Here is a 27,123-nt window from a genome sequence, read left to right as displayed (position 1 = left end):
AGCCAGAGCGGGGAGCAGAGCAGGCAGAAGGACCGAAGTACACTGCTGAGGGGAGCAGCAGGCGGCAGGAGAGGTCTGCGCGCCATGCGGGACCCGCCTCCGGTGGCCGGGGAGCAGCCGGGGATCGAACTGGCGCCGCAGAGGCCGCGGGCAGGTTCGCAACCCAGCGCTCAACCGCTGCGCCACTGGGGAGGCCCTATCAGTAAAAGTTTTAAATTAATCCTCAAAAACACATTATCATAAGAGGTGCTCTGACATCTCAGTATGGTATTTGGCCATGTTTAATAGGATCATTTTTGGAATCTCATACATTCTCTTTAGCTATGCTTACTTCCTGAAAGAGTGACATTTTTTGAAACTGTTCAGGGATGGTCTCCTATTTTTGATTTGGTAAATGAAAAAACAATAATGTTATCACATATGAAGAAAGAAAAATCAAATATTTTGTCTTATTTTTCTTTTTCTTTATTTATTTATGCATAAATAAATAAATTTGAGGTTTGAGGAGTGAGAGGATTCACCAGAGACAGAGTTGGGAGCAGAACAGTTGGATCTACTGAAATACACTGCTGAGGGGAGCAGTGGGTGAGACAGAAGAGAGAGGTCTGCTGAGCCTTGTGGGTTAGCTACCTGGCCACAGTGGCTGGTGCTGAGACTTTAACCCCTGAGCCACCAGGGAGGCCTCTTGTCTCTTTTCAACTTTTGTTTCCTTCCTTCCAAGAGTACCTTATGTTCATTGCCAAACAGTTGGAGAAATTAGGTCACATTAAACTACCTGCAGACTTGTCTTGAGAAATAAAATATTGCTATATTTCTTTGGTCAGTTAACTTATTTTGGTCAGTTAACTTTTTCTTTGGTCAGTGAACTTTTATTTTTATTTTTTTATTTTTTAAGATTGATTGATTGATTTATACAAGCATTGGGTACAGTCAGAGGCATAGGAGGGTGAGAGAATTCACCAGAGCCCTAGCAGAGAGTAGAACAGGCAGAGTGACGAAGTACACTGCTGAGGGGAGCAGTAGGCGGCAGGAGAGGTCTGCGCACTATGTGGGACCCTCGCCCGCGGGCTGGGGATCAAATCGGCGCTGCAGAGGCTGTGGGTCGCTTCACAACCCAGCGCTCAACCACTGCGCCACCGGGGAGGCCCTAAACTTTTATTTTTAAAATTAAGATTCATGACAAGTACTATTCCTTAGGTAACTTTATTAGGAGTATTTATCACTTTTTTTTTTTAAGATTTATTTATTTATACATACTAGAGCTGGGGTACAGGCCAGAGATGGGGGTGGTGAGTGGATCCACCAGAGAGAGTGGGGAACAGAATCGGCAGACTGACTGAAAAACACTGCTGAGGGGAGCAGCAGGCAAGACAAGAGAGATCTGTTGTACCTGTGGGTTTCTCCCTGGCCGGCTGGGGATTGAATTCATGCTTCAGAGGGTGCGGATTGCTAGGTAGTGCAGTGCTTAACTCCTTTGCGGCACCAGGGAGGTCTTTATCACTTATTTTAAATTTAAAAAATTTCTAATTCTTAAAAAGCATAGCATAAAGTTTACCATATTAACCATTTTTAAGTGTACACTTGAGTGACGTTAAGTATATTCTCTTTGTTGTGCAACAGACTTCTAGAACTTTTTCATCCTGCAAAACTGAAACTCTCTACCCATTGAACAACTCCCCATTTTCTCCTTCCAGCCATCCTCTGGCAAGCACCATTCTCCTTTCTGTTTCTAAGAGTTTGAGTGGAATCATACAGTATTTGTCTTGTTTGTGACTGACTTCTTTTACTTCGCACAGTGTCCCCAAGATTCATCAATGTTTGTAGCATGCAATGAGATTCTCTGCCTTTTTTTTTTTTAAAGGTTTTCAGCTTTTTAAAACCATTGTAATGTATATGCCAGTTTCCTTATCCATTCATCTATTGATAGACATCTGGGTTTCTTCCAATTCTTGGTTATCAAGAAGAATGTTGAATGAACACGGTGTATACACTTCTCCATTTTATTGTTAAGTAAATGTTTATGTCCAGTGTCTAGTGAATGAGGAGTACCCCATTCAAATGGAGATGCCTTGATTTTTTAAATTTCTGACACTTAGCCTGTTACTACTTTTATAAACAGTGTTTCTTTTTTCTTTCTTTTTTTTTTTTTTTTTTTTTTTGTGGGACCCTCCGCTGGCAGCCGGGGAATGAACCAGTGTTGCAGAGGCTGCCTCTGCAGCCCAGTGCTCAACCGCTGAGCCACCAGGGAAGGCCCTTATAAACAGTGTTTAAATGAACATTTCTATGACTAAACTTTTACATACATTTTTTACTTCCTTGGGATACATTTCTAAAACTAGAATCACTGACAGAAAGTGTGAACACATGTTAAGACTTTTGCAACATAATTCCAAGATGTCCTTTACAAAAGTTAAGCCACATTGCATTTCACCAGTGTGTTAATGTACCCATTTTTCTCTTAACCTAATTTGATCTGTCTTTCTAATTCTTAGCAGGGACTGGAAGTTGTAATTCAAGATTCATTGTCATGCAGATTAAACTTCTTCTCCCATTCCTTTCAGAGGGAACCCCTCACCTAGAATCTGGAACCAGCCTCTTCTCCAATGACCCTGAATCTGAGCTCTCTGAAGACAGAGCCTCAGCGCCAGCTCATGTTTGTAGCCTGCCAGCTTCAACTTTTACCTTAAAATTGCCCCCATTTCAAGGTGCAGAATTTGCCAAGAGTCAAGCTGTTGCTCATATTCCTAACACTGCTGGGTATAATGCAAGGGAAGAAAGAATAAGCCTGGAGAAACACAGAGTCAACGAAAGAATATCTATGGTGGCATCAGGCTTGACCCCAAAAGAATTTGTGAGTGTATCCACATATATCTCCCTGATAACCGAGACTTCATGTAGAGTTGTTTTTTTTTTTTTAAGATTTATTTATTTATGCATACAAGAGCTGGGGTACAAGCCAGAGATGTGGAAGGTGAGAGGATTCAACAGAAACAGAGTGGGGAACAGAACAGGCAGATTTACCGAAGTACACTGCTGAGGGGAGCAGTAGGCGAGACAGGAGAGGTCTGCTGTGCCATGTGGGTTTCTCCTTGGCTGGCCAGGGATTGAATTCATGCTGCAGAGGCTGCGGAGACTTCATAGTGCAGTGCTTAACCCCTTGTGCCACCAGGGAGGCCCCTCTATTACTAATTTCTGAAAAATTGAACCTATATGAAGCTATATCATGGGTTATTTTGTGTATGTTTGTAATTATTAAATATGAGCAGAAAGGTCATAGTTTGGGGTATATAGAGAGAGCTTTTTAAATTTCAGTTTTTAATTTTTTTTAATCTAAAACAAGTAGGTGTGGCTCTGCTTACCACAGGGTATCTTTTCCCCACAAATGAATAAATTTATCAACTTGATGAACTAATTCAAACTGAGTACAAGCACACTGCCAAATAGTGACCTTTCTCTAGTGTGTGCCTTTCTTCTAGCTTGTAATGGTTATTCAGTAGCCTGCCCTGTCATTTCTGCCCTATAACACTCCCCTCGCTGTTAGCATTTCACATCTCTTTGGACCCCTTGTGCCAAAAACAGTAATATTTCACATTGTGGAAAAATGCCCATGAAAATATTAAGAGCACTAAAACCTTGTTTCTTCTTCAGCTGAGTGTAGATTTCAGACATTCTAGGAAATTTATTTCCCCTATAATTAATCAAATTGGTACTACTTCAAATAAAAGTTAAGTGAATATTTCTTTAAAACCTTAATTAGATCACAGACCAGAGTATAAAATGGAGTCAATATGGGTACATTTATTATACAATGAAAATTGACCCAGGCATTCATAAGTATCTTTCTTAATAGGTCCTTCTTGGGATCAGAACCATTTTTTATCTTAACTTCTATTAGAATAGAAGGTAGCAGCTTAGCATAACATTCTCTGTGGCCAGATGTGTCCCACTACTAAAAAGACAAAGTAAAATGTGTCTACACTAGTAAATACAGTGAATAAGTTTTCATCAGTATGCTGGAATTCTCATCTCATAACCACCTGCCCGGACCAGCTATTCTGAAAATTATGCCTGTCACAGTTTATATTTGCTTGATCGTTTGCCTACATACCTGAGATTCCCTTTTACTCATTGAAAATTAGCCTTTCTACTCCTTTGTTTTGTGAATTCAGCTTTTCAGGAAGGCTGAAATGATCTAATCTTTCTTGGCCATGGGCAATTCTGAGCTACAGATTAGACTGTAAGTGGCTTGGGTACATGTTGTCTTTAAACAAACAAAGAGGAAAACTTTTCAGCTCTATTCAGACTTGCTGAAGTGTGGTAAATTTATTATGAAAGCTGCTGACTGTATTACACATGATTAATTCTGAAGCCCATATTAAGATGATCTTTTCAGCAGTTGCTCTTCTAACTGAATACTGTTTCAGGGCTGGGATTTCAGCAATTAATCAGTTCAGAATTGCTAATGATCCTGGCAGAGGGCAGCAAGCAGCAAAAGGGGGAAGATGTCATTAGCTTCTCTAGCCTGGCTTTTTCAGTGCCCTGTGGCAGTATGGAGTGAGGCAAAATGAAAGATGGCCTGATCTCAGTTGCAATACTGTGCAGCACAGACATTTTGGCATGGGTAGCAATAGCTGGTAAATAGTACCCTTAGTAAACAAAGTTATTTACCAAACAATAACTGCTAATTATGTCAACTGTGTCCGTAATACATTTGATTCATTTACTGCCTATTGATTTTTATTTGGCTGATAATTTTTAAGATTTATATATTTATGCATACAAGAGCTGGGGTACAGGCCAGAGGCATGGGGGGTGGGAGGATCAACCAGAGGTAGAGTAGGGAACAGAAAAGACAGACAGACCAAAATACACTGCTGAGGGGAGCAGCAGGCGAGAAAGGAGAGGTCTGCTGCGCCCTGTGGGTTGCTCTCTGGCCGGGGATGGAACTCATGCTGCAGTGGCTGTGGATTGCCTCATAGGTTGCATTTTAACACCTTGTGCCACCAGGGAGGCCCTTGGCTGATAATTTCTAGAAGGCTCTAGATTTATTTTAGGAAGAATAAGTTCTTCCAGTCTTTCTTCTTAAGAGAAATTGATAGTTTCTGCACTGACTTTTTTTTTTAAAGATTTATTTTTATTTATTTTATTTATTTATTTATTTATACAAGCACTGGGTAGTCAGAAGCGCGGGAGGGCGAGAGAATTCACCAGAGCCAGAGCAGGGAGCAGAGCAGGCAGAAGGACCGAAGTACACTGCTGAGGGGAGCAGCAGGCGGCAGGAGAGGTCTGTGCGCCATGCGGGACCCTCCTCCGGTGGCCGGGGAGCAGCCGGGGATCAAACTGGCTCTGCAGAGGTTGTGGGCAGCTTCGCAACCCAGCGCTCAACCGCTGCGCCACCGGGGAGGCCCTGCACTGACCTTTTAAAAGCATCTTGACTTGAAGGTTTTGTAATGGTCAGAAGATTGAATTTTGGCTTTAAGCTATGTATCTATAGCCTAACTTTCTGTACAGGCTAGTTATCTCTCAATTAGGGAATCAAATGATACCTGCTAGCAAAGGGAAAATTGGTATTATTTTGAATCCTTGTTTGTAATTCCACGTCTGCTAGTATGGACTATTTTAGAATCTCTGATTGGTTCATAATTTTTATTAAACTATTTATATCAAGGTTTTGGGTATATTAGAATAAAAAGGATGTACATTTCCTGAGAAAAATTGGGACTCAAAGCTAGGATAACTGATGCTCTAAGCTTTCTACTATAGGTCACTTATTATAATGATAATATTTTATTTGATTTCAGATGCTTGTGCACAAGTTTGCCAGAAAACACCACATCACTTTAACTAATACAGTTACTGAAGAGACTACTCATGTCATTATGAAAACAGGTATTCCAAGAATCTTTATAAAATGTTACACCTCTTGTACTGGCCATATAAAGGAATGGGAGTATTTGTTAAGCATATTATGGATAATAATATTCTAATAGTCAATCAATTACTACTTTTTGAAAGAAAAATAATAGTTTAACTTCCTGACCACCTTTTGTTTGGGTTAAGATTTGGAAAGTGGGTAAACCAGAACAATGAACCTCTTCTACTGCACCCTGCTGGACTACACTGTAAAGGACTTTCTGGTGAGGCAGAGCCAAGTCTTGAAGTAGCAAGTGAGGCCAAAGTGGGCGTAGGGCAGAAGCAAGTCTTCGCTCAGAATTTGGATGGTTGGAAACCTCAGCTCCATGTCTACTCTGTGCCCTAGTGCCACTCAAACTTCAAGACAGAGCTAAAGTATGGTTGAGTTTTTCAGGAAACAAGTACAGTATCAGCACTCAGCATAGTATGTGGGAAAGGAAAATTCATTTGTTTAACACCTTCCCCTTCTTAAATTTTACTTACGACTTGCATAATTATGGTGGCCTTGGGAGTTTTAGTTGACTATAAGCAAAATCTGAGTAAACATTTCTAGACTGCTAAAAAAAAACAACTTTGTCTGAAATAGGCTTATAGGCTTATTAATACAAGCAAAATGTTTGGAGCAAGCAAAATAAAGATCCTGATACCCACCACCTCCCCACTCTATTCTTTGTGGAGTGACTGCCTGAAAGATATGTGATCTCTTTTGAGGACCATGTGCCCTTTTTTTAATTTTAATTCATTTATTCATTTTAAAGTCTTCTGGGTTTTTTTATTTTATTTTATATATTTTTTGCATCATTTTTCATTTTTGCACAATGTATGCATTTTCATCTTGGTTATATTCCCCATATAATTCCCTCCCCCCTTATTTTGACCCTAATCCCACCTCCCCTTCTCCCCCCGCCCCGTAGCATGTCTCTGGTTTATAGTTGCTTGTTGATTTTGATTTTTACTTTATTATAATTAGTCTTTTTCCTGGTCCCTTATTTAGGTTTTCTAAATTCTTGTTATGAGTGAGACCATCCGGTATTTTTCTTTTTCTTTCTGGCTTATTTCGCTGAGCATGATCCCTTCCGGCTCCATCCATGTTGCTGCAAATTGCATGAGTTTATCTTCTTTGCTTGCTGAGTAATGTTCCATTGTGTATATGTACCACATCTTCTTGATCTAGTCGTCTATTTTTGGGCATTTGGGTTGTTTCCATAGCTTAGCTATTGTAAATAGTACTGCTATAAGCATAGGGGTGCAGGTGCCCTTTTGACTTAATGATTCTGTATCCTTTGGGTAAATACCTAGGAGTGGAATTGCTGGATCATATGGAAGCTCCATCTTTAGCAGGTTGAGGAATCTCCACACACCTTTCCATAATGGTTGGACCAGTTTGCACTCCCACCAGCAGTGTAGGAGAGTTCCTTTTTCTCCATATCCTCGCCAACATTTGTTGTAGCTAGTTTTTTTAATGTGTCATTCTCACTGGTGTAAGATGGTATCTCATTATAGTTTTGATTTGCATTTCCCTGATTACAAGTGATGCTGAACATTTTTTCATATACCTGTTGGCCATTTACATTTACTCTTTGGAGAAGTTCCTTTTTAAGGTGGTCACTGACATACTAGGATGTGTATCTAGAGGTAGATGAGGATGGAGAAAAGGAATTCAATATAATGTCATTTGATGAACAGACTTAAGAGAACAAGATCAACCTCTTCAACTATCTGAAGATAGTTGTTACCTGGAAGAGGAGTTAGACTCACTGGTGGGCTCCAGAAAGCAAAGACCAATGAGTACACAGAGATGCCCATTGAAGCTCAACCATTCTACCCCACATTCCCCTCCTTCCCCAACAAGTTGCCCAGCCCTCTGTGCTCTGCTCAGTAGCAAGCTTCCCAGCTAGTCCAGTGCTTCTGGGTGAAGACTTTTTTTTTCAATTCTTAGTTTTGTTTTTAAAGATTTATTTCCTTTTATACAAGAACTGGGGTACAGGTCAGAGGTGTGGGAGGGTGAGAGGACTCACCAGAACAGGCAGACAGACCAAAATACACTGCTGAGGGGAGCAGCGGGTGAGAAAGGAGAGCGTTGTCGTGCCATGTGGGTATCTCCCTGGCCAGCCAGGAATTGAACCTGCGCTGCAGAGGCTGGGGACAGCTTCACAGCATTGCGCTCAACCCACTGCGCCACCAGGGAGGCCCTGGATGAAGGTTTTAACAGACTTCACCAACATGCTCAAATGGAACACACCATGGAAACAATGATATTCATGTTTCACAAATTTGCTGGGGTAAAAGCTACTTAAAGGAGGACCCGAGAGGACTCATGGAAAGAGTTCCCTGGATATTTTGAAAGTCAAAAAGGCCTTCTGGCCATGGACAAAATAATGAAGGCCCTGAACTAGTGCTAAGATGGCAAAGTGAGCTTCCAGAACTTCTTTTCACTAATTTCTGGGCTCACTATCACCTGCAATTCGTATTTTGTGATACATAAGAAGCAGAGGGAAGAAGTAGGCAGCAATGAACAATAACTCCTGCCCCAGTAAGAGTTCTCCCTTAAGGAATCCGCCTTCTGTCTACCCCTGTATAAGGATTTCATGAGCAGATTGGATCCTTAGATTGCAAATCAAATCTAACCCCCATTTGACCAGAAGAGAAAGAAGTATCAATTCAAGCCAGTTAAGCGTGATTTTTTTAAAAGATTTATTTATTTATGCATATGAGAGCTGGGGGTGCAGGCCAGAGGTGCGGGGTGGTGAGAGGATTCACCAGAGACAGAGCGGGGAGCAGAACAGGCAGACTGACTGAAAAACACTGCTGAGGGAAGCAGCGGGCGAGACAGGAGATGTCCGCTTTGCCACGTGGGCTGCTCGCTGGCCGGCCGGGGATCGAACTGCAGAGGCTGCGGATTGCTTCATAGTGCTGTGCTTAACCCCTTGAGCCACCAGGGAGGCCTGATTTTTTTTTTTATATTGCTTACTGCCTCTTGCCCTCAAACAAATTTCCTTTAAAAAAAAAAAAAAAAACTTTAAAAAAAAAAAAACCTTTTTCAACAAAATGAACTTGGGAAATAAAGCAGTCCACTCCAGGATGTTTGTTCATGTAGCTGTAGCTGCTTAAACTGAAGGTGTCGACTCCTTGGCCAGCACATTGTGTTAAAGCCTCCAAGGTCTCAGGTCTCTAATCTTTAAAGTACGAAAGACTCAGAGTAATGTGCACAGGTACCAGCTGCCAGAAGAAGTACCTTGAGGGCCTCCCGGGTGGCGCAGCGGTTGAGCGCTGGGTTGCGAAGCTGCCCGCAGCCTCTGAAGCGCAGGTTCGTTCCCCAGCTGCTCCCCGGCCACCGAAGGAGGGTCCCACATGGCGCGCAGACCTCTCCTGCCGCCCGCTGTTCCCCTCAGCAGTGTACTTCGGTCCTTCTGCCTGCTCTGCTCCCCGCTCTGGCTCTGTTGAATTCTCTCACCCTCCCGCACCTCTGACTGTACCCAGTGCTTGCATAAATAAATAAATAAATAAATCTTTAAAAAAAAAGAAGTACCTTGAACTCAGTGCTAGTTTGGAGATGAATGTCATTAAAGCTTAAACTATCTTAATGGATCAAAGTTGTTGAAAGGTGAAAAGAAAACTTTAAAAATGAAAATTAAATCTAAAGTGGTTCAGTCACTAAACTCAAAGACAATACATTTGCAACTTCTTTTTTAAAAAGATTTATTTATTTATGCATACAAAAACTGGGGTACAGGCCAGAGGTGTGGGGGTGAGAGGATTCACCAGCGACAGAATGGGGAACAGAACAGGCAGACTGAAATACACTGCTGAGGGGAGCAGTGAGCGAGTCAGGAGAGGTCTGCTGTGCCATGTGGGTGGCTCCCTGGCCGGGGATCGAACTCGTGCTGCAGTGGCTGCGAATAGCTTCATAGGTTGCATCTTAACCCCTTGTGCCACCAGGGAGGCCCTATATATGCTACTTTTGAAATAAAAATGAGGTAAGTTTTCTGAGTTTAAAGCATATTATTAAATCGACTATTGAAACAGTTAAAGAGCCTTAAGAATTGTGAAGACAGAGGATTTTTAATATTTTGTGAAAATTCTGTGAGGGAGAATGACTTGCTACTACTGGCAGGTAACCTACTGTGTTTAGGATTCAGTTAAATACATCTGTCCTATTCAAAACTAAGTGTTCTTTCCTAGTTCTTCAAGGGGGCCCTTGAAACACTAGGAAATAAGTGATTCTTCTGCTGCAGCTTTGTGCAATTCTTGTATAGAAAAGAGAAAAGTTATAAAAATACTCTAGGTTCCTGTCCCTTTCAGGGGAATTAGGAGGTTTGGATTCCCCAGCTAGAAGAACTAGGGGTGAAAATTTGTCACTCAATTGACATTTCAGATTTAGGATTTTTAGCAATACTGTTTTCTTTCTTTTTTAAAAAAAAAAAATTATTTATTTATTTATTTATTTAAACAAGAACCGGGGTATAGGCCAGATGTGCGGGAGGGTGAGAGGATTCACCAGAGACAGAGTGGGGAGCAGAACAGGTGGATCCACTGAAATCCACTGTGAGGGGAGCAGCGGGCGAGTCAGGAGAGGTCTGCTGTGCCATGTGGGTTGCTCCCTGGCCAGGGGATCAAACTCATGCTGCAGTGGCTGTGAATAGCTTTATAGGTTGCATCTTAACCCCTGCGCCACCAGGGAGGCCCCACAATATTGTTTTCTTTTAGTTTCACATTCTGCCATCCATTTTAGTAGCTCTTCCTTGTCCACCTGTGTCAGTACTTCTGCCAGTGTGTCAGTACTTCTGCCAATGGGTAGTTCCTTGAACATGATGTTGGGGATCTTCAGCTAGCCTTGGCATCTAGAAGATGGGGCAGGCATTTCCTCTGGTCTTAACTTCACATCAGCCTTTCCTAGGCTCCAGACCTGCTGGTTATAATTGGGGTGCTTCCAGACTCTGATTTTATTATGAGGGGTGGTGGAATCATCAGTCCAGGTTGATCTCAAGTCCCATATGAGCTGAGGCTCCTTGGCTTCTTATGGCAGCACCTCATTTTGTTTTCTGCTTCTACTAATCCTTCAAATGTCTTTTTGCTTGGTTTTTTTCCTGCAGATGCTGAGTTTGTATGTGAACGGACACTGAAATACTTTCTGGGAATTGCAGGAGGAAAATGGGTAGTTAGCTATTTCTGTAAGTATAATATTATTTCTCCCCTCCTCCCTTTAACACCTCAGAATTGCATTTTTACACCTAACATTTTAACACCTAAGGTTTTTGCTAATGCTGAATCTGAATTACCAAAAGGTTTTTAATGGTAACACTAAACTAGCTTTATCTTTAATGCATATCTCTTTGTTCAGATAAGCTAGCTATGTTGGGGAAATGGATTTCTTTTTATAACTAATAGGACCTAATCTGTTCCTGGCAATGTTATCATATGAACTAAGGATTTATTTGATAGTATGCAGAAATCCGTGTGCAGCAGGAACTTTTATAATGCTTAAATTAAGCATCAACTGTGCTCTAGAAGGAAGTCTCTGCTACAAACCTTAATAAGGAGCTGTGACTTTATGGAGACGACCTCTCCTCAGTGTTCTTCCTCCCCTGCTCTTCTGAATCACTGAACCATCAGAAGAGCATGCTAGTGAGCTCCGTGTGACCTGACTCTCTTTTCTGTGATCTCTTTAGGGGTGGTCCAGTCTATTAAGGAAAGAAAGATCCTCGATGAGGTAGGTATTTGCTGTTACAAACTAATGAGAAAGACCTGGTGCCATTGATTCACATTGTCACTGAAATATTTTTCTGTTGCCTTTTTTGCATCACTTTCCACAGATTTTCTTTGATGATGGGGATGATCAAATGTTATGCTGGGGGGTAGGGAGAGGGTGAAAAAAAAAAGTTATGCAGAGCAAACCAGAAATTATGTTCTCACTCATTCGTTCTAAGTTTCAGTAGAAACAGTCCTCTCCTCAGAGAAAAGAAAGGGCATTTATAAAGCCAAAAGAAAAGATCCATAAGCATTAGAAACAGGCCCACCTAACTCTTCCATGCATGTACATTTGTTGAAAACTGCTTGTTTGCTGTTGTTAAAGAAAAATCCTGTACACTAATATGCAAATATCTGTTTAGAAATCAGATTCCTTCGAAGGGATATTCCTCTTTATGATACTGAGAACAGTGAGAGGTAAATAAGCTAGAGTGTGGGAGGAGGTTAATTTTAGAACAGAGCCATCTAAAAGCTACTGGTGACAACAGATCAGGCAAAATAAAATTAGCAAAAGCAGTTTTAAACTATTATGCACTACTGAGTATATTCATAACTAATTAAATGGCATTTTTCTTGGTTTGGAGAGCCCTACTATGTGCTGGGCACCAGGAATATAGTAATAAACAAAACAGGTTCCTGCACTGGTGGGGATCATGTTCTATCAAGGGAAGAGACACAATAAATGAAAATGCATTTAAGATAGCAATAAAGGGCATCCTTGGTGGTGCAAGGGATTAAGCACCACACTATGGAGCAATCCACAGCCTCTGCGGCACGAGTTCGATCCCCGGCCAGCCAGAGAGAAACCCACATGGCGAAGCAGACCTCTTCTGTCTCACCCACTACTTCCCTCGGCAGTGTATTTCAGTCAGTCTGCCTATTCTGCTTTCCACTTTGTCTCTGGTGAATCCTCTCACTGCCTCCCCCCCACTACCCCACGTCTCTGGACTGTACCCCAGCTCTTGTATGCATAAATAAATAAATCTTAAAAAAAAAAAAAGAAGATAGCAATAAAGGGCCTCCCTGATGGCACAGGGGTGAAAGTCTCAGCACTATCAAGCTATCACCAGCCACTGCAGCGTGAGTTCAGTCCCCACCCACATATGGTGCAGCAGACCTCTCCTGTCTCACCTGCTGCTCCCCTCAACAGTGTATTTCTGTAGATCTGCCCTTTCTGCTCCGCACCTCTGGCCCACACACCCCAGTTCTTATATGCATAAATAAATAAATAAAAATAAATAAATAAAATAAAAATAAATCTTAAAAAAAAGATAACAATAAATACTTTGAGGAAACACATAGAACAGATTAGCAATTAACTGAGGACAGGGTTCACTCTTTTTTTTTTTTTTTTTTTTTGAATATTTTTATTTATTTATTTATTTGTTTGTTTTGTTTATACATGCACTGGGTACAGTCAGAAGCGCGGGAGGGTGAGAGAATTCACCAGAGCCAGAGCGGGGAGCAGAGCAGGCAGAAGGACCGAAGTACACTGCTGAGGGGAGCAGCGGGCGGCAGGAGAGGTCTGCGCGCCATGTGGGACCCTCCTCTGGTGGCCAGGGAGCAGCCGGGGATCGAACCAGCGCCGCAGAGGCTGCGGGCAGCTTCGCAACCCAGCGCTCAACCGCTGCGCCACCGGGGAGGCCCCAGGGTTCACTCTTTAGACCGTATGGCTAAGACCAAGGAAAGCTTTCTCAATAAAGCTTGAGCTGAGACCTAAAAGACAAGAGAGAATATAATCTTAAAAAATGTAGGGTAAAGTGTTTTAGACAGTGGAACGGCAAGCATAAAGGTCTTGAGGCAGGAATAAGTTTGATTTATTAAAGAAAGACCAGCGTAGCTGAAGAATAGTAATGAGTAAATTACATATAGGGAAACGTTAGACAAAGGGTAGAAGGTCACAGACAAGGACCAAAAAATAGGTAAAATCCCCCAAATATGGATTTTATTTGAAGGCTAATTGGAGGCATGGTGATAGTAAGAAAAAGTTGGTTTGAGGGCTGTTCGGAGGGCCTCCCTTGTGGCTCAGGGGTTAAGTCACATCATTATCAAGCTATTGCTGCACTGCAGCACAAGTTCAATCCCCAGCCGGCCAGGGAGCAACCCACATGGCGCAGCAGACCTCTCCTGTCTCCCCTGCTGCTCCCTTCAGCAGTGTATTTCAGTAGATATGCCTGTTCTGCTCCCCACTCTCTAGTGAATCCTTTCACCCTCTACACCTCTGGCCTAGACCCCTGTTCTTATATGTATAAATAAATAAATAAAATAAATCTTTAAAAAGGGCTGTTTGGAGATAGGATTTACTAATGAGTTAAATTTGGAGGATGAGGTAAAGAGAAGAATTGAGGGTTTTGCCCCGAACAATGGGTGGATATTAGTAATATTAAATTAGGTGAGAAAGGTGTAGAATAACAAAGGGAAGGGTAGGAAGCAGGAGTAAAATCAAGAGCTTTTTCAATTTGTGAATTTGGGATCTGGGAAACAGTCGAGGATAACAAGCAGGGATACAATCAGGACTATAAATTTGAGGGTCATCTTCAAATACATGACATTTATCACCGCTCTCACCAAAGAGATTAGGAAATGTTAAGTGTTCTTTCCCCTAATAACAGCCTGTTGTTATACTCATGCCTTTATTTTTCTTCGTAATACTCTTGGCACCAGCTGTAGTCTTCCCTACAATTTGAGTTTCAATCAAAATTATTTCTAAGCGTTCCTACCCAGATTTCTCAAAAGTCTTTAACCTCCTGAAACCCATTATTCTTTATTCTCTTGTCCTTGACCAACCAAAATAGTGATAATGAAAAACCTCTAACTTACTTCAGTGTATTAAATGTATATTTTATCATTTTCATTTCATTAGCTATAAACCTTTCAGTGGAAATCTGAGAAACCCATATTTCTTTAAATGGTAATACACAATTGATTTAAGAGATCGGGAATTCTCCAGTTATCTTTATAACAGCACAGTATTAGCAGTTTAATCTAAATGCTAAGTGAATGTTTTGAGAAGAGATACATGTTGAAAATTAAAATACATTAAGTCCCAGTGAGGTGAAAAGCCAATTGTTAATTTCTGCCCACAAAGATTTGCTTCAGTGAATTGATTTCAACAGCTAAGATGCTGGTCATTTCAGCTGGTGGGAGAGTCAGAACTCAGCCTGGCAATCCTGAAGTCCTTCAGTACTACATAACTGCTGTGCCTCTGTTGAAGGAAGTGGCTCTTTCTCTGAGTCTCTGGTTTGGTTTTGGTTCTTCCAGCATAATTTTGAAGTCAGAGGAGATGTTGTCAATGGCAGAAACCACCAAGGTCCAAAGAGAAGCAGAGAATCCCAAGATGAAAAGGTACAGCCTCCCTCGGCTTTGTTGACCCCTCTGTGTTGCATCCCCCTTTGCGAACATGGTCCTGTTCATCTTGTAAGGGGCATCACACATCGTTGCTAGAGCACACATGAGGTGCTTTCATGTGTCTTCTTTTTTAGTTCTCCCAGCCCAGCAAGGTGTGACATTATCTCCATTTTAGGAATGAGGGAACTTCAAGGTATAGAGAATCTATGTAATACTGATCCCAGCCTGGCATCCAAATCTCAGCTGATCATTGGCAGAGCTGGGATTTGAAACAGATGTGAAACAATCTTTGCTCTTTATACCTCACTATGACGATTTTTTCTAAAGCAGTGTAAGTGTATGAAGGGGGTGTCCTATGGATACATGGAAGAGAAAAGGATTAATAGTAACAATTAGCAATTTTATAGCAGCCCTATGAGGCATGTACTATAATTATGTCTATTTTATAGATGAGAAAATTAAGGCTCAGAGAAGTTGAGCCTACGCTCACATAGCTGGTTGTGAATGCAAAACTGGAAGTTGAACCCAGGCAGTCTAGTTTCAGTATCTGAGCTCTGAACAAAAATGTCATAGTTTTTTTGGAAGTTAGAGAAAATTTCACAGAGGAGAAGAATTACTCTAGCAGCTTTGCAAATGAAGGATTAGAGGCCAGGAAGATTCAGTGACTTTCCCCTGATCACACTATAGCAGATGATAGAACCAAAAACTGTGTTTTCTGAGGGAGAAGTTGAAGCAAGACTTCATACCTGCATGTCAGGCCTGAGCCGGCTGCTTTCTGACGTCACTGATTGAGTACTTGTTTTCCTTGTCTGCATTTCTTTTTCAAGTGTGTACCCCTGGGCATTTCAGAACATCCCCATGCAGAGCTCCTTCTGCCTCTTTACAGAACTTCAGAACCAAAAAGGTGATTTTCTAAGGAAAACTACTTTTGGGACTTGATCACAAATCAAGTCCAGGAACGCAGAAACCTCGGGGTCAGCCTGCCCTCTCCCACTGAGCATGGCAAGTGTAACTTCCAGAAGCTAAGAAAGCTGCTGGATCTATGTCTACTTCTGCTTTCACCCCAGGGGAGCTCCTTGTGCACCAGCCATTTGCTTTTATTCCACTGTCTACAAGACAGAATTAGTGCCGGATTCTTCACTTCTTCAGAGGAAATTCCAGTACTATAGGGTTCTTTCCCTGCATTTGGGGTGGCAGTGATGGCAAGGGACTGGTCAAAGTAATGACATTCTGAAAGTCATTAATGTCTCCATAGTATTCCTGTGAAAGAGAAATGTCTTTGTAGAGGTGAAAGCTCAAATTTCTTATCTTGTGACATGACATCCTCATCGATGTGTGTCAGTCTGGATACAAAAATTTCTAATTTTTGTTCTTCTCACAACAACATTTGATTCCAATTGACTGCCTGGAGGGAACTTGTAGCATTATGAGGATCTAGGTGCTGTCAGCAGGTTGGGGACGCAGTTACTCATACAGGTAGTTAGAATAGCACAGATGGGGGCTGTCACTTAAAACAGAAACAGACTTGACTTGTCCTGCTTTCCTTTTGTGTTCCTCTGCTATAGTTGAAATGGAAGGGGAACGGAGTCATTTCCTTAAGGGCCATCATATGTTCTTAGCTTCCTGATTTTTTTCTCACTCTCTTACTTGAACAAAATGAGTTCTAAGGCCTGGAAATTTTGTTTTCAGTGGAATTAATAGGGTAAAAAGAAGGAGGGTCAAAAGAATATGAGTTCTCAAGTGTATATCCCAATGAGAAATATCCAGCCACTGGCACACATTTAGATTTCTTCTTTTAAGTGATACCCAAGTCCTTTCCTAACAACCCATGCCAATGCTGGTGGAAGAATTTGCCTAACACAGTAGCTACCAGCCATGTGGGGCTGTTTAAATTTTAGATAACTAAAATTAAATAAAATAGGAAGTTTAGTACTTCACCCACCCTAACCAACTCTCAAGTGTCCAGTAGCTACATGTGACTATCTTATTAATGCAAATATAGAAAATGCCATCATCATACAAAGTTCTTTTGGACAGAGCTGTCAAGCACTGTAAGGGGAAGAGGCCCCTACAGGCACAGTGTGATTTGTGTCTCCCAGAAACCAGGCAGTCAGTCAGCAGAACCAGGCTACACTTCTAGATTAAAATCTATTTAGGGCCTCCCTGGTGGTGCAAGGGGTTAAGCACCACATTATGAAGCAATCCACAGCCACTGCAGCACGAGTTCATTCCCTGGCCAGGGAGCTACCCACATGGCGCAGCAGACCTCTCCTGACTCGCCCACTGCTTCCCACAGCAGTGTATTTCAGTCAGTCTGCCTGTTCTGTTCCCCACTCTGTCTCTGGTGGATCCTCTCACCCCTCACATCTCCTGCCTGTACTCCAGCTCTTGTATGCATAAATAAATAAATAAATATTTTTCAAAAAATCTATTTAGGTTGCCTGAAGGAACAGTGGCCATTCTCAGAGTAGTGGGGAGCCAGGAACAGATATTTGGGGACCAGAGGAAAGAGGAAAAAAGGAGCATGTAAACACAGACCTCCCTGCCAATTAGGGTCATGGTTCATATTGATTAACCTAGTCTGGATAAACATCAAATGTCAACTAATACTTGTAACTGGAATTTCTTGCCATCCAAGCCTTTTATCAAACATAAAGAGGGACCAGTTTCTTCTTACCTCTTAACAAGTGAAGTCACCTGTAAAAGTCATCAGGGAGGAGACCAGTCTCATTGGTGCCAAAGTGTGATGCTCAGCACTTGCATGACAAAAACAACAATAAAGTAGATCAACTCTGTGTACATATCCCCAAAAAGTCTTCTAAACTTCATCAAAGTTCTCTGGAAAGTAGCAGCAGAAATCATCAGATGGGGGCCTCCCTAGTGCTCTAGGGGTGAAGTCTCAACGCTATCACTGCTGTGGCATGTGTTCGATCCCCAGCCAGGGAGCTGACCCACATGGTGTAGCAGACCTCTCCTGTCTCCTTGCTGTTCCTCTCAACAGCATATTTCAGTCATTCTGACTGTTCTGCTCCCCATTCTGTCTCTGGTGAGTCTTCTCATACCCTGCACCTCTAGCCTACACCCCAGTTCTTCTACGCAAAAAGAAAAAGAAAGAAATCATCAGTTGGTTAAGAAAAAGGATAGTTCGGGCCTCCCTGGTGGTGCAAGGGGTTAAGCACCACATTATAAAGCCATCCACAACCTCTGCAACATAAGTTCCATACCTGGCCGGCCAGGGAGAAACCCATATGGCACAGCAGACCTCTCCTGTCTTGCCCACTGCTCCCCTCAGTAGTATATTTCAGTCAGTCTGCCTGTTCTATTCCCCGCTCTGTCTCTGGTGAGTTCTCTCACCCCCCGCATTTCTGGCCTGTACCCCAGCTCTTGTATGCATAAATAAATAAATCTTAAAAAAAAAAAAAGGGCCTCCTCTGGTGGCGCAGTGGTTGAGCGCTGGCTTGCGAAGCTGCCCGCAGCCTCTGCAGCGCCGGTTCGATCCCCGGCCGCCGGGCGAGGGTCCCGAATGGCGCGCAGACCTCTCCTGCTGCCCGCTGCTCCCCTCAGCAGTGTACTTCGTCAGTCTGCCTGTTCTGTTCCCTGCTCTGTCTTCAGTGAATTCTCTTACCCCCCCGTGCTTCTGACTGTACCCAGTGCTTGTATAAATAAATCTTTAAAAAAAAAAGAAAAGGAAAGTTCATTTCTGAGAGTCTCTTTATGTTGTCTTTCGTGACCCCCCTTACTATCTTATAACTAATGCTCCTTCCCCCACCCCACCCCTGTCATCCTCCAGATCTTCAGGGGCCTCGAACTCTGTTGCTATGGACCCTTCACCAACATGCCCACAGGTAAGAAACGGGGAGAACTGTGCTCACTAGCACTCGCCTGTGCCTTATATAGTGGGGTGTGAGAGGTCTCTTTATGGGGTTCCCTAGGTTGGTGAGATGTTTTAAAGATATTTTAGTTCCCTACACCCATCAGACAGAATTGCTCGTAGATATTACCTTACGGCCCAGAGAAGCCTGCACCTGTTCTGAAGAGCAAGAGAAGAGTGGTTAGGATCTAGCACACAGGCTGTTCGGTACTCAGCCTGGGTTGGGCTGCTTTTCCACTTCTTTGATCAAAGGGGGAAATAATAAATTGGGAGAGATCTTTTGGGTTTATAAAAGTCAAGAAAGTTCTGCTCTTCCTAAGCCATCTTCACTGGATACAAAGGAGAAGAAAGCACAGCCCCTGCGTACACCCTGTGGGTCTGGGGGCCCACACAGGCCCAGAGCAGGGGAAGACTCCTGATGAATATTTTCTAATTAAATTTGACACTGAATGTGATAATATGTTTAGGAGTGCTATGGGACTCAGCTCTGGAATTGTGCAACTCTGGGGGCCTCGTGTGTGTATAGCCTCTAAAACAAAGGCTACCAACATTTGCCTTATATGCCCACTTCTGCCCCAGGGACTCAGGTCTTACTCCTCAGAAAGAGTAAGACCCAGCTAGGCATTTGTTCAGGGATAGATGGGTGGCAGCAAGAGAACCTGGAAAAATAATTTTGCTTCTGTCTTCTTTATTGGTTATTGATTGGGTTTTTATGAAATTTCCACATGGCACTCAAGAATTTGTCAGTGTTTTTTTACTTTGATAAAAGTACTTTTTTTTTAACTTTGATATATGACCTCAGTTCACTCAAACAGGGAACAGCTCAGCAACTCCCAGAAATGGACTGGGCATAGAAACTACCCTGTTGGTAGTTCTGTTGATTTTTCAGGGGCAAGTGGGACATCTCTGTGATTTCTTCTGCTGTTTCTTCCCCTGAGTGTGTGGACTCCAGCTAAGGAGGTAGCCTTTGCCCACCAGTGTGCTGACTCCCCTGTCCAGAATAACATGGTTTTGGGGGTTTTTTTGAGTGAATAAATTATCTTCTCTTGACATTTACAATAATTTCCACCAAGGATGGCTGTGATTATCAATTACCAACACAGAGTTAGGTAGGGAGTGGGGGAGACAGGCATTTTTCACAATATCTTAGCCAAAGACTTGGCAAATTAATTGAAACTAGGTCTTGCCTTTTTTTTTTTCTTTTTTTAAAGATTCATTTTTATTTATGCATGCATGCAAGAACTACGGTGTAAGCCAGAGGTGCAGGTGGAGAGAGGACTCACCAGCGAAAGAATGGGGAGCAGAACAGGCAGATATACTGAAATACACTGCTGAGGGTAGCAGTGAGCAAGACAGGAGAGGTCTGCTGCACCATATGGGCTAGCTCCCTGGCCGGGGATTGAATTCATGCCGAGGTGGCTGGTGATAGCTTAATAGTGCTGAGACTTTAACCACTGTGCCACCAGGGAGGCCCTATTTTTTTTTTCTTTCAAAAGTATTTTATTTGCAAGACTATCAAACTTTATCAACCAAGTGGCCTTATAGAGACTATAACCAGAGTAGGTAACATATCAAAAGAAAATTGACTTGAATCCATACTCCTAGTATAGATCTTCATTTAAGACCCTTCTGTTCCTTTTGTAGCAGAGAGACTTCTCCCACTGATAAATCTTGCTGTTAGCTTTCATCCATATGAGTCTGGGGTAGAGGGCGCAGGTTAAGGGTGCAGATTACTGTGGTGATTTTAAGTCTACATTCCCTATTTAGATCAACTGGAATGGATGGTACGTCTCTGTGGGGCTTCTGTGGTGAAGGAGCCTTCGTCATTCACCCTTGGTGAGGTAAGCCCTTGCTGCCTGTCAGAGGGGGAGTACACATTATCTGTCCTGTGATTAAGCGAGGGTGACACCTATCAGTCTCTCCGAACCACCCCCACCCCTAGTGTAGGCTTAGAAACCTGTCTTTACCCCCAACCTTCTCTGACCACTTACCTGTGCCAGAAGACTCCATCTGTACTGGATAAGCAAGGAGTTCGGTGTTTCACTACTGAGGGCTTTTTGCCATGTACCTTTCCCCTTTCCTTTCTGTGACTAAGTCCAGAATAGTTTGCTTCAGCAAGCCATCAAGAAATGATGAAGCGTTTGAAAAGAAATGTTTGAAAAGTCCTGTCCTTTTTTTTTTTTAAAGATTTATTTATTTATGCATACAAGAGCTGGATATAGGCCAGAAGTGTAGGGTGGTGAGAGGATTCACCAGAGACAAAAGTGGGGAGCAGAATAGGCAAATCTACTGAAATACACTACTGAGGGAGCAGCATGTGAGATAGGAGAGGTCTGCTGCACCATATGTGATCAGCTACCTGGCTGGGGATCAAACTCAGGCCATAGTGGTGATAGCACTGAGACAATCCTAGGCCACGGGGGAGGCCCCCATATTGTGCTTTTAAATTCTGTTTTCTTCCGGGGATGTAGGGCACTCACCCAATTGTGGTCGTGCAGCCAGATGCCTGGACAGAGGACAATGGCTTCCATGGTAAGATACCTGTGTGCCTGTGCCTGGGGTTCTGCTAGATGTGTTTACCACAGGTTACCCAGTGTTTGATTAACACAGTTTTCAGTACAGTCTGGGTGATCAATAAATATCTGATGAGTGAATGAGTGAACGGATTGCTAAAGTGTTCTTTTGAAACTATTGTTTGCTTTGTGTTGTGAAAGCAATGCATAAACCATTTCAGTGGTGGGGCAGGGGGAGTAAATATGAATGTTTATCAAATAAAATACAAATGAGTACAAAAACTATACAATAATTCCAGTAATCCCACCACTTGGAGATGATAAAATTTTCTAGTTGTCTCTGTGTTTATATGCACACATCTATTTTATACAAATGTGATCATGTTCATTATACTGTTTTGCTTTTTTGTTTAAGGTATTGTAAACATTTTCCATCTCATTACATTGCAGTGCTGTTTTGCTCTCTCTGGTGACTTTCCCTTTAACATTGGAGCTCAGGTTTAATAAAGTTACCGGAGACTGTAGGCTGTCACCAGCAGTCAGTCCTCAAGACTAAGTCTGGCCCTATGTCCTGAAGCAGTGCTTAAGATCAACAGTTTGCTCCTATCTGAACCTTAAGAATTCATCCAGCAGGTCCTCGGGGTAGATTGATTAGAGTCTGGTCTGGGAATTATGTGAACTGACACTAATCTCCGCTTGTATTCTCTGTCCCCAGCAATTGGTCAGATGTGTGAAGCACCTGTGGTGACCCGAGAGTGGGTATTAGACAGCGTAGCCCTCTACCAGTGCCAGGAGCTGGACACCTACCTGATACCCCAGATCCCCCCAAGCTGCTGATTCTAGCCAACCATACACATAGGGCCAGTCTCCACAGGATTCCAAGAAATGAATTTAAGTAATGGCCTTTTTCCAGGCCTTGGGCATTCCTCTTCAATCTTTTCACAGTCCCAGTTACTAAATATTTTATGCACATCAGCCTGAAAAGAACTTCTGGCTATGCAAGGGTCCCTTAAAGATTTTCTGCTTCAAGTCACCCTTTGAAAATCTGTCATGAGTACAAAATTGTGGTAATTTTTCACCTGAAAAGAATTTAAAACTATTTAAACCCCACCAATTGAGCAAGGTGCTGATTCATTATTTATCAGTGCTATCTCTTGTGCTGGGGCTGTTGGCTTAGAGCAAGAGGCACAGAGTAGCTAGCCTTAGGAGAATAGCTAGTTTCTCTGAATTTGTTTCTCTAAAAACCCTGTGTTCAAAGGCCAAGAGTTTGACCCTTTGATGGAAGGCAAGCACTTGGGCATCTGTTATTATGTGACTTAGAACAGTCCTTGGGCAGCTCTCAATGTTGAACTGAAGCATTGGGGAGGGAATTCAGAGGCAGGGAATGGATATAAATATGAAACTTCAGGGTAAGTCAGAGGAGAAGAGGAGTCATGCTGATTCTGATCTCCAAAAGTCAGGGCTGTATTGCTAAAGAATTTCTTAGCACTGATGTATTATAAAACAGCAGAGTCTTTTCAAGAGCTGGTGTCCAAAGAGAATCTTCTAATTCCCCAGTAGTAATAAATAAAATGTTTATTGTTGTAGCTCTGATATATGTAACCCATTCCTCTTGAAATATAAGTTATCTGATATGAATATTTCATGTCTGTAAAGTGACGGATCCCACCAGGAAAGGAGCTGTTACTTTCCTTGAGGTAATTTTTTTCCCTTTACTCCCTATTGCTGAACTGTACAGCTTCATAAATAATTTTGTTTGCTGAAGGAAGAAAAAGTGTTTTTCATAAACTCATTATCCAGAACTGTTTATAACTGTTGGAAGGACTAGGTGGCCTCCCTTGGCCCCCCAGTTTGTGAGGGCAATGCAGACTTGATTGTATTAAATATGTTTTCTAAATGTTATACTGTTATACTGTTTACCTGCAAATAAACTTGGTAGTATACACCTCTGCAGCTGACTGTTCTTAAGGTTTACTCCTGCAGACTTTCTCAGAGCCTTTCCATTGTACTTCATTCTTTTCATCTATAAAATGGGGGTAATAATAGTACCTACTAGTTTATTGAGGGAACTTAATACTGACTGCTTTGGGTTTCTTTTTTTTTTTAAGATTTATTTATTTATGCATACAAGAACTGGGGTACAGGCCAGAGGTGTGGGGAGTGAAAGGACTCACCAGAGACAGAGTGGGGAGCAGAACAGGCGGACTGACAGAAATACACTGCTGAGGAGAGCAGCGGGCGAGTCAGAGGAGGTCTGCTACGCCATGTGGGTAACCTCCCTTGCTGAGGTTCGAACTTGTGCTGCAGTGGCTGTGGATAGCTTCATAGTGCTGCTTCCTAACCCCTTGCACCACCAGGGAGACCCTGCACTGGTTTTCTATTGCTGCCTTAAGAAATGGTCACAACTCTAGTGGCTTAAAATAACACCCATTTATCATCATATAGTTCTGTAACTCAGAAGCCCAAGTTGGCCCAACTGGTTTCTTTGTTTCCAGTTTCACAAAGCCCAAATCAAGGTGTTGGCCTAGCTGTATTGCTTTTTTTTTTCCTTTTTTTTTTAAGATTTTATTTTTTATACAAACACTGGGGTACAGGCCAGAGGCACGGGAGGGTGAGAGAATTCACCAGAGACAGAGCAGGGGGCAGAACAGGTAGAAGGACCGAAGTACACTGCTGAGGGGAGCAGCGGGTGAGGCAGGAGAGGTCTGCCCCCCATGTGGGAATCTCCCTGGCTGGCCGGGAATCAAACCGGCACTGCAGAGGCTTCGGGCAGCTTCACAGCGCTGTGCTCAACCAGCTGCGCCACCAAGGAGGCCCTGTATTCCTTTTTAGAAGATGGATAGAGGGCCTCCCTGGTGGCGCAGTGGTTGAGCGCTGGGTTGAGAAGCTGCACGCAGCCTCTGCGGTGCCGGTTCGATCCCCGGCTGCTCCCCGGCCACCGGAGGAGGGTCCCACATGGCGCGCAGACCTCTCCTGCCGCCCACTGCTCCCCTCAGCAGTGTACTTCGGTCCTTCTGCCTGCTCTGCTCCCCGTTCTGGCTCTGGTGAATTCTCTCACCCTCCCGCACTTCTGACTGTACCCAGTGCATGTATAAACAAAAACAAACAAACAAACAAATAAATAAAACATGCCTCTATAAAAAAAAAAAAATTTAAAAAAAAAAAAAAGAAGAAGAAGATGGATAGGCTCATGATGCCCAAGCTCCCTCTTCAAAGCCAGCAATGGCTGGTCAAGTCTCACATTTGGAATCTGACTTCTGTCTCATATCTCCTACTTGCATCTCTAACTCCAGCCAGAGGAGTTTTTCTTTTTTTTTTTTTTTTAGATTTACTTATTTATGCATACAAGAAATGGGGTACAGGCCAGAGGTGTGGTGGGTGAGAGGATTCACCAGAGACAGAGCAGGGAACAGAACAGGCAGATCTACTGAAATACACTGCTGAGAGGAGCAGCCAGTGTGTCAGGAGAGGTCTGCTGCGCCATGTGGGCAGCTCCCTGGCCGGGGATCGAACGCATGCTGCAGTGGCTGCGGACAGCTTCATAGGTTGCGTCTTAACCCCTTGTGCCACGAGGGAGGCCCTAGAGGAGTTTCTGTTTTCACGACTCAGGTGATTCACCAGGTCATCCTGGGTGATAGTCTTATCTTAAGGTCCCTAACCTTTTTTTTTTTTTTTTTTTATAAGGCTTGGAATTTTTTTTTTTTTTAAGATTTATTTATTCATTTACACAAGAACTGGGGTACAGGCCAGATGTGCAAGAGAGTGAGAGGATTCAACAGAGACAGAGTGGGGAACAGAACAGGCAGACTGACGAAATAACACTGCTGAGGGGAGCAGCGGGTGAGACAGGAGAGGTCTGCTGCACCATGTGGGACCCTCACCGGCCAGCCGGGATCAAACTCACGCTGCAGAGGCTGTGGACAGCTTCACAGATCGGCGCTCAACCACCTGAGCCACCAGGGAGGCCCAAGGTCCCTAACCTTTATTACAGCTGCAGAATACCTTCACGGCAGTACCAAGATAAGTGTTTGCTTGAATAACCAGGGGACAGAAACCTAGGGAGGGCTTGTTTAGAATTCTAACAACCGTTCCTATTTAACATGCCTGATCCACAGGTTATAGTTGGTATCACCACTTCTGCACATTCTTCAGAAATTGGAATCCTCTTTGAGGTGAAGAGAATGAGATTCTCACATAATTCAATACTGCCATATTTGTGAGAAGGGTGAGTGGGTGAAGGAAAGGTAGAGAAAATGGAACTGACTGCTATTATTCCACTTTTATCTCATAGTCATCATCATAACCCTGTGGATATTTGTCATTTGAAAAACGAGTACTGAAAAATATAAGATTTTACTCAGTTTGCACAACTAGTCATTGACAACCGGAGATCTGAACCAGCTCTTTTCCGTCCCATTGTTTTTGTATCTGCATTCACTCAGGACATAAGTAGCGGTTTAATCCTCAAGTAAAATTTTTAAGGGGAGTGTGTTATGAGGGGAAACTAACCCTCAACTTTTATGGGCCACGGTAGAAGGCAATAGAAGGTTCCTATCTCCACGTGGCAGCTCTGCCTGAGAAAGCAGCCCTTGCACAGGGACTTACAGCATTAGGTCAAGGCCACTTCTGTTTCCACTCCCAGTCAGCCCCCTCTAGTTTACCTTTTAGTTGTCAGATGCTTCTAGTTCAGCCTCACCAACAGCATGACCCCCCCCCAGGGCCCATGCCAGCTTAAACGGTCAGGTGGACAGAGGGTCTGAGACTGCTACTTCTGAGTGCAGTAGTGTTAGTAAAGGTAGTCAGGAAGCAGGCAGAAGTGCTACTTAAGTGATACTCAGTCCCAAAGTATCTCGATTTTAATGATAAACCACGACTTCCAGAACCCTGGAGGAAAGCCAGGATTCACTCTGCTGCCTGCATCACTAATGGGTTCATAGAAAAGCAACATCCATTTAATATAGCCTGCCTTCCCAGGAATCCTGGGTGAAAGCAATGATGACAAACACTAAGAAGTTCTCTGTAATTGTCTCTCAGGGTCTCCCAACTTATGTCTACCCAGGTCTGTTCTATAAGCGCTCCATACCCTTCCTGGAGGTCGGCTTCCTTAGTGCTTGACTGTAAGAACCTTAGCTGCCTTTGGAGTAAACCTTGTTCCTTTAACCTCCCTCTGGCTTTAAGATGTGCTCCCACTTTTCCTTCCCTTGATCTTTAGCTCTCTCTGGGTAAGACACCATTTGGGGAACTAGTTCCTGAAATGCCTTTATCTCATTTCATGAAATGAACTTGCAAAGGAAGGAGAAGAGGAGGGATTATGTGGGCACAGGGAGGGAGCCTGGGTGGAGAGGAGCTGGGTAGATTATCTTCCTCCTAAAAAATGCAACCAGAATCATCAACAAAGTATCGGCTCAAAAACACGCTGGAGGAAAAGAAAGGAATCAGTGTTGGGATGGCTGGAGCGGGAGGAGCCCGCTGCCCAGAATGTATCCTGTGAAGTCTGTGAGGAGCAGATAAGGGCAGCGCCAGAGGCAGCCTGCGCAGAGAGAAGGGCAGGGTGAGGGGAACTGCAGATCTGCCCGCAGACACTTGAGAGGAAACTGGGGCCTGCTCTCCAGGGACCCTGGGAACTGGCTTATCAAAGGTTGTAAAATGGCTGAGCCACAGGCCCTTTTACTAGACTTCAGTGATGCTTAGCTCCCTCAAACAGCCTGTAAATCTGCCCATAACAAGGAG

At 43.1% G+C, this 27,123-nt stretch overlaps 1 protein-coding gene across 1 annotated transcript in view; it reads left to right on the top strand.

Moving 5' to 3' along the window:
• Positions 1-22,440, top strand: part of BRCA1 (BRCA1 DNA repair associated) — a gene marked incomplete at its 5' end in the record, with an annotated part of 61,559 nt that extends 39,119 nt beyond the window's left edge. Inside the window, 7 exons of the mRNA XM_084238308.1 lie at positions 11,007-11,084; positions 11,583-11,623; positions 14,923-15,006; positions 18,800-18,854; positions 20,648-20,721; positions 21,352-21,412; positions 22,109-22,440. Of these exons, the coding sequence (XP_084094434.1) occupies positions 11,007-11,084; positions 11,583-11,623; positions 14,923-15,006; positions 18,800-18,854; positions 20,648-20,721; positions 21,352-21,412; positions 22,109-22,230 (515 nt within the window). The 3' untranslated portion in view covers positions 22,231-22,440. The remainder of the gene's footprint in view (positions 1-11,006; positions 11,085-11,582; positions 11,624-14,922; positions 15,007-18,799; positions 18,855-20,647; positions 20,722-21,351; positions 21,413-22,108) is intronic.
• Positions 22,441-27,123: the final 4,683 nt, after the last annotated feature.

This window comes from Talpa europaea, assembly GCF_964194135.1.
Source record: "Talpa europaea genome assembly, chromosome: 7".
NCBI lineage: Eukaryota > Metazoa > Chordata > Mammalia > Eulipotyphla > Talpidae > Talpa > Talpa europaea.
The sequence above is the reverse complement of the archived record's forward strand: the minus strand, read 5'-3'. Positions and strand labels throughout refer to the sequence as shown.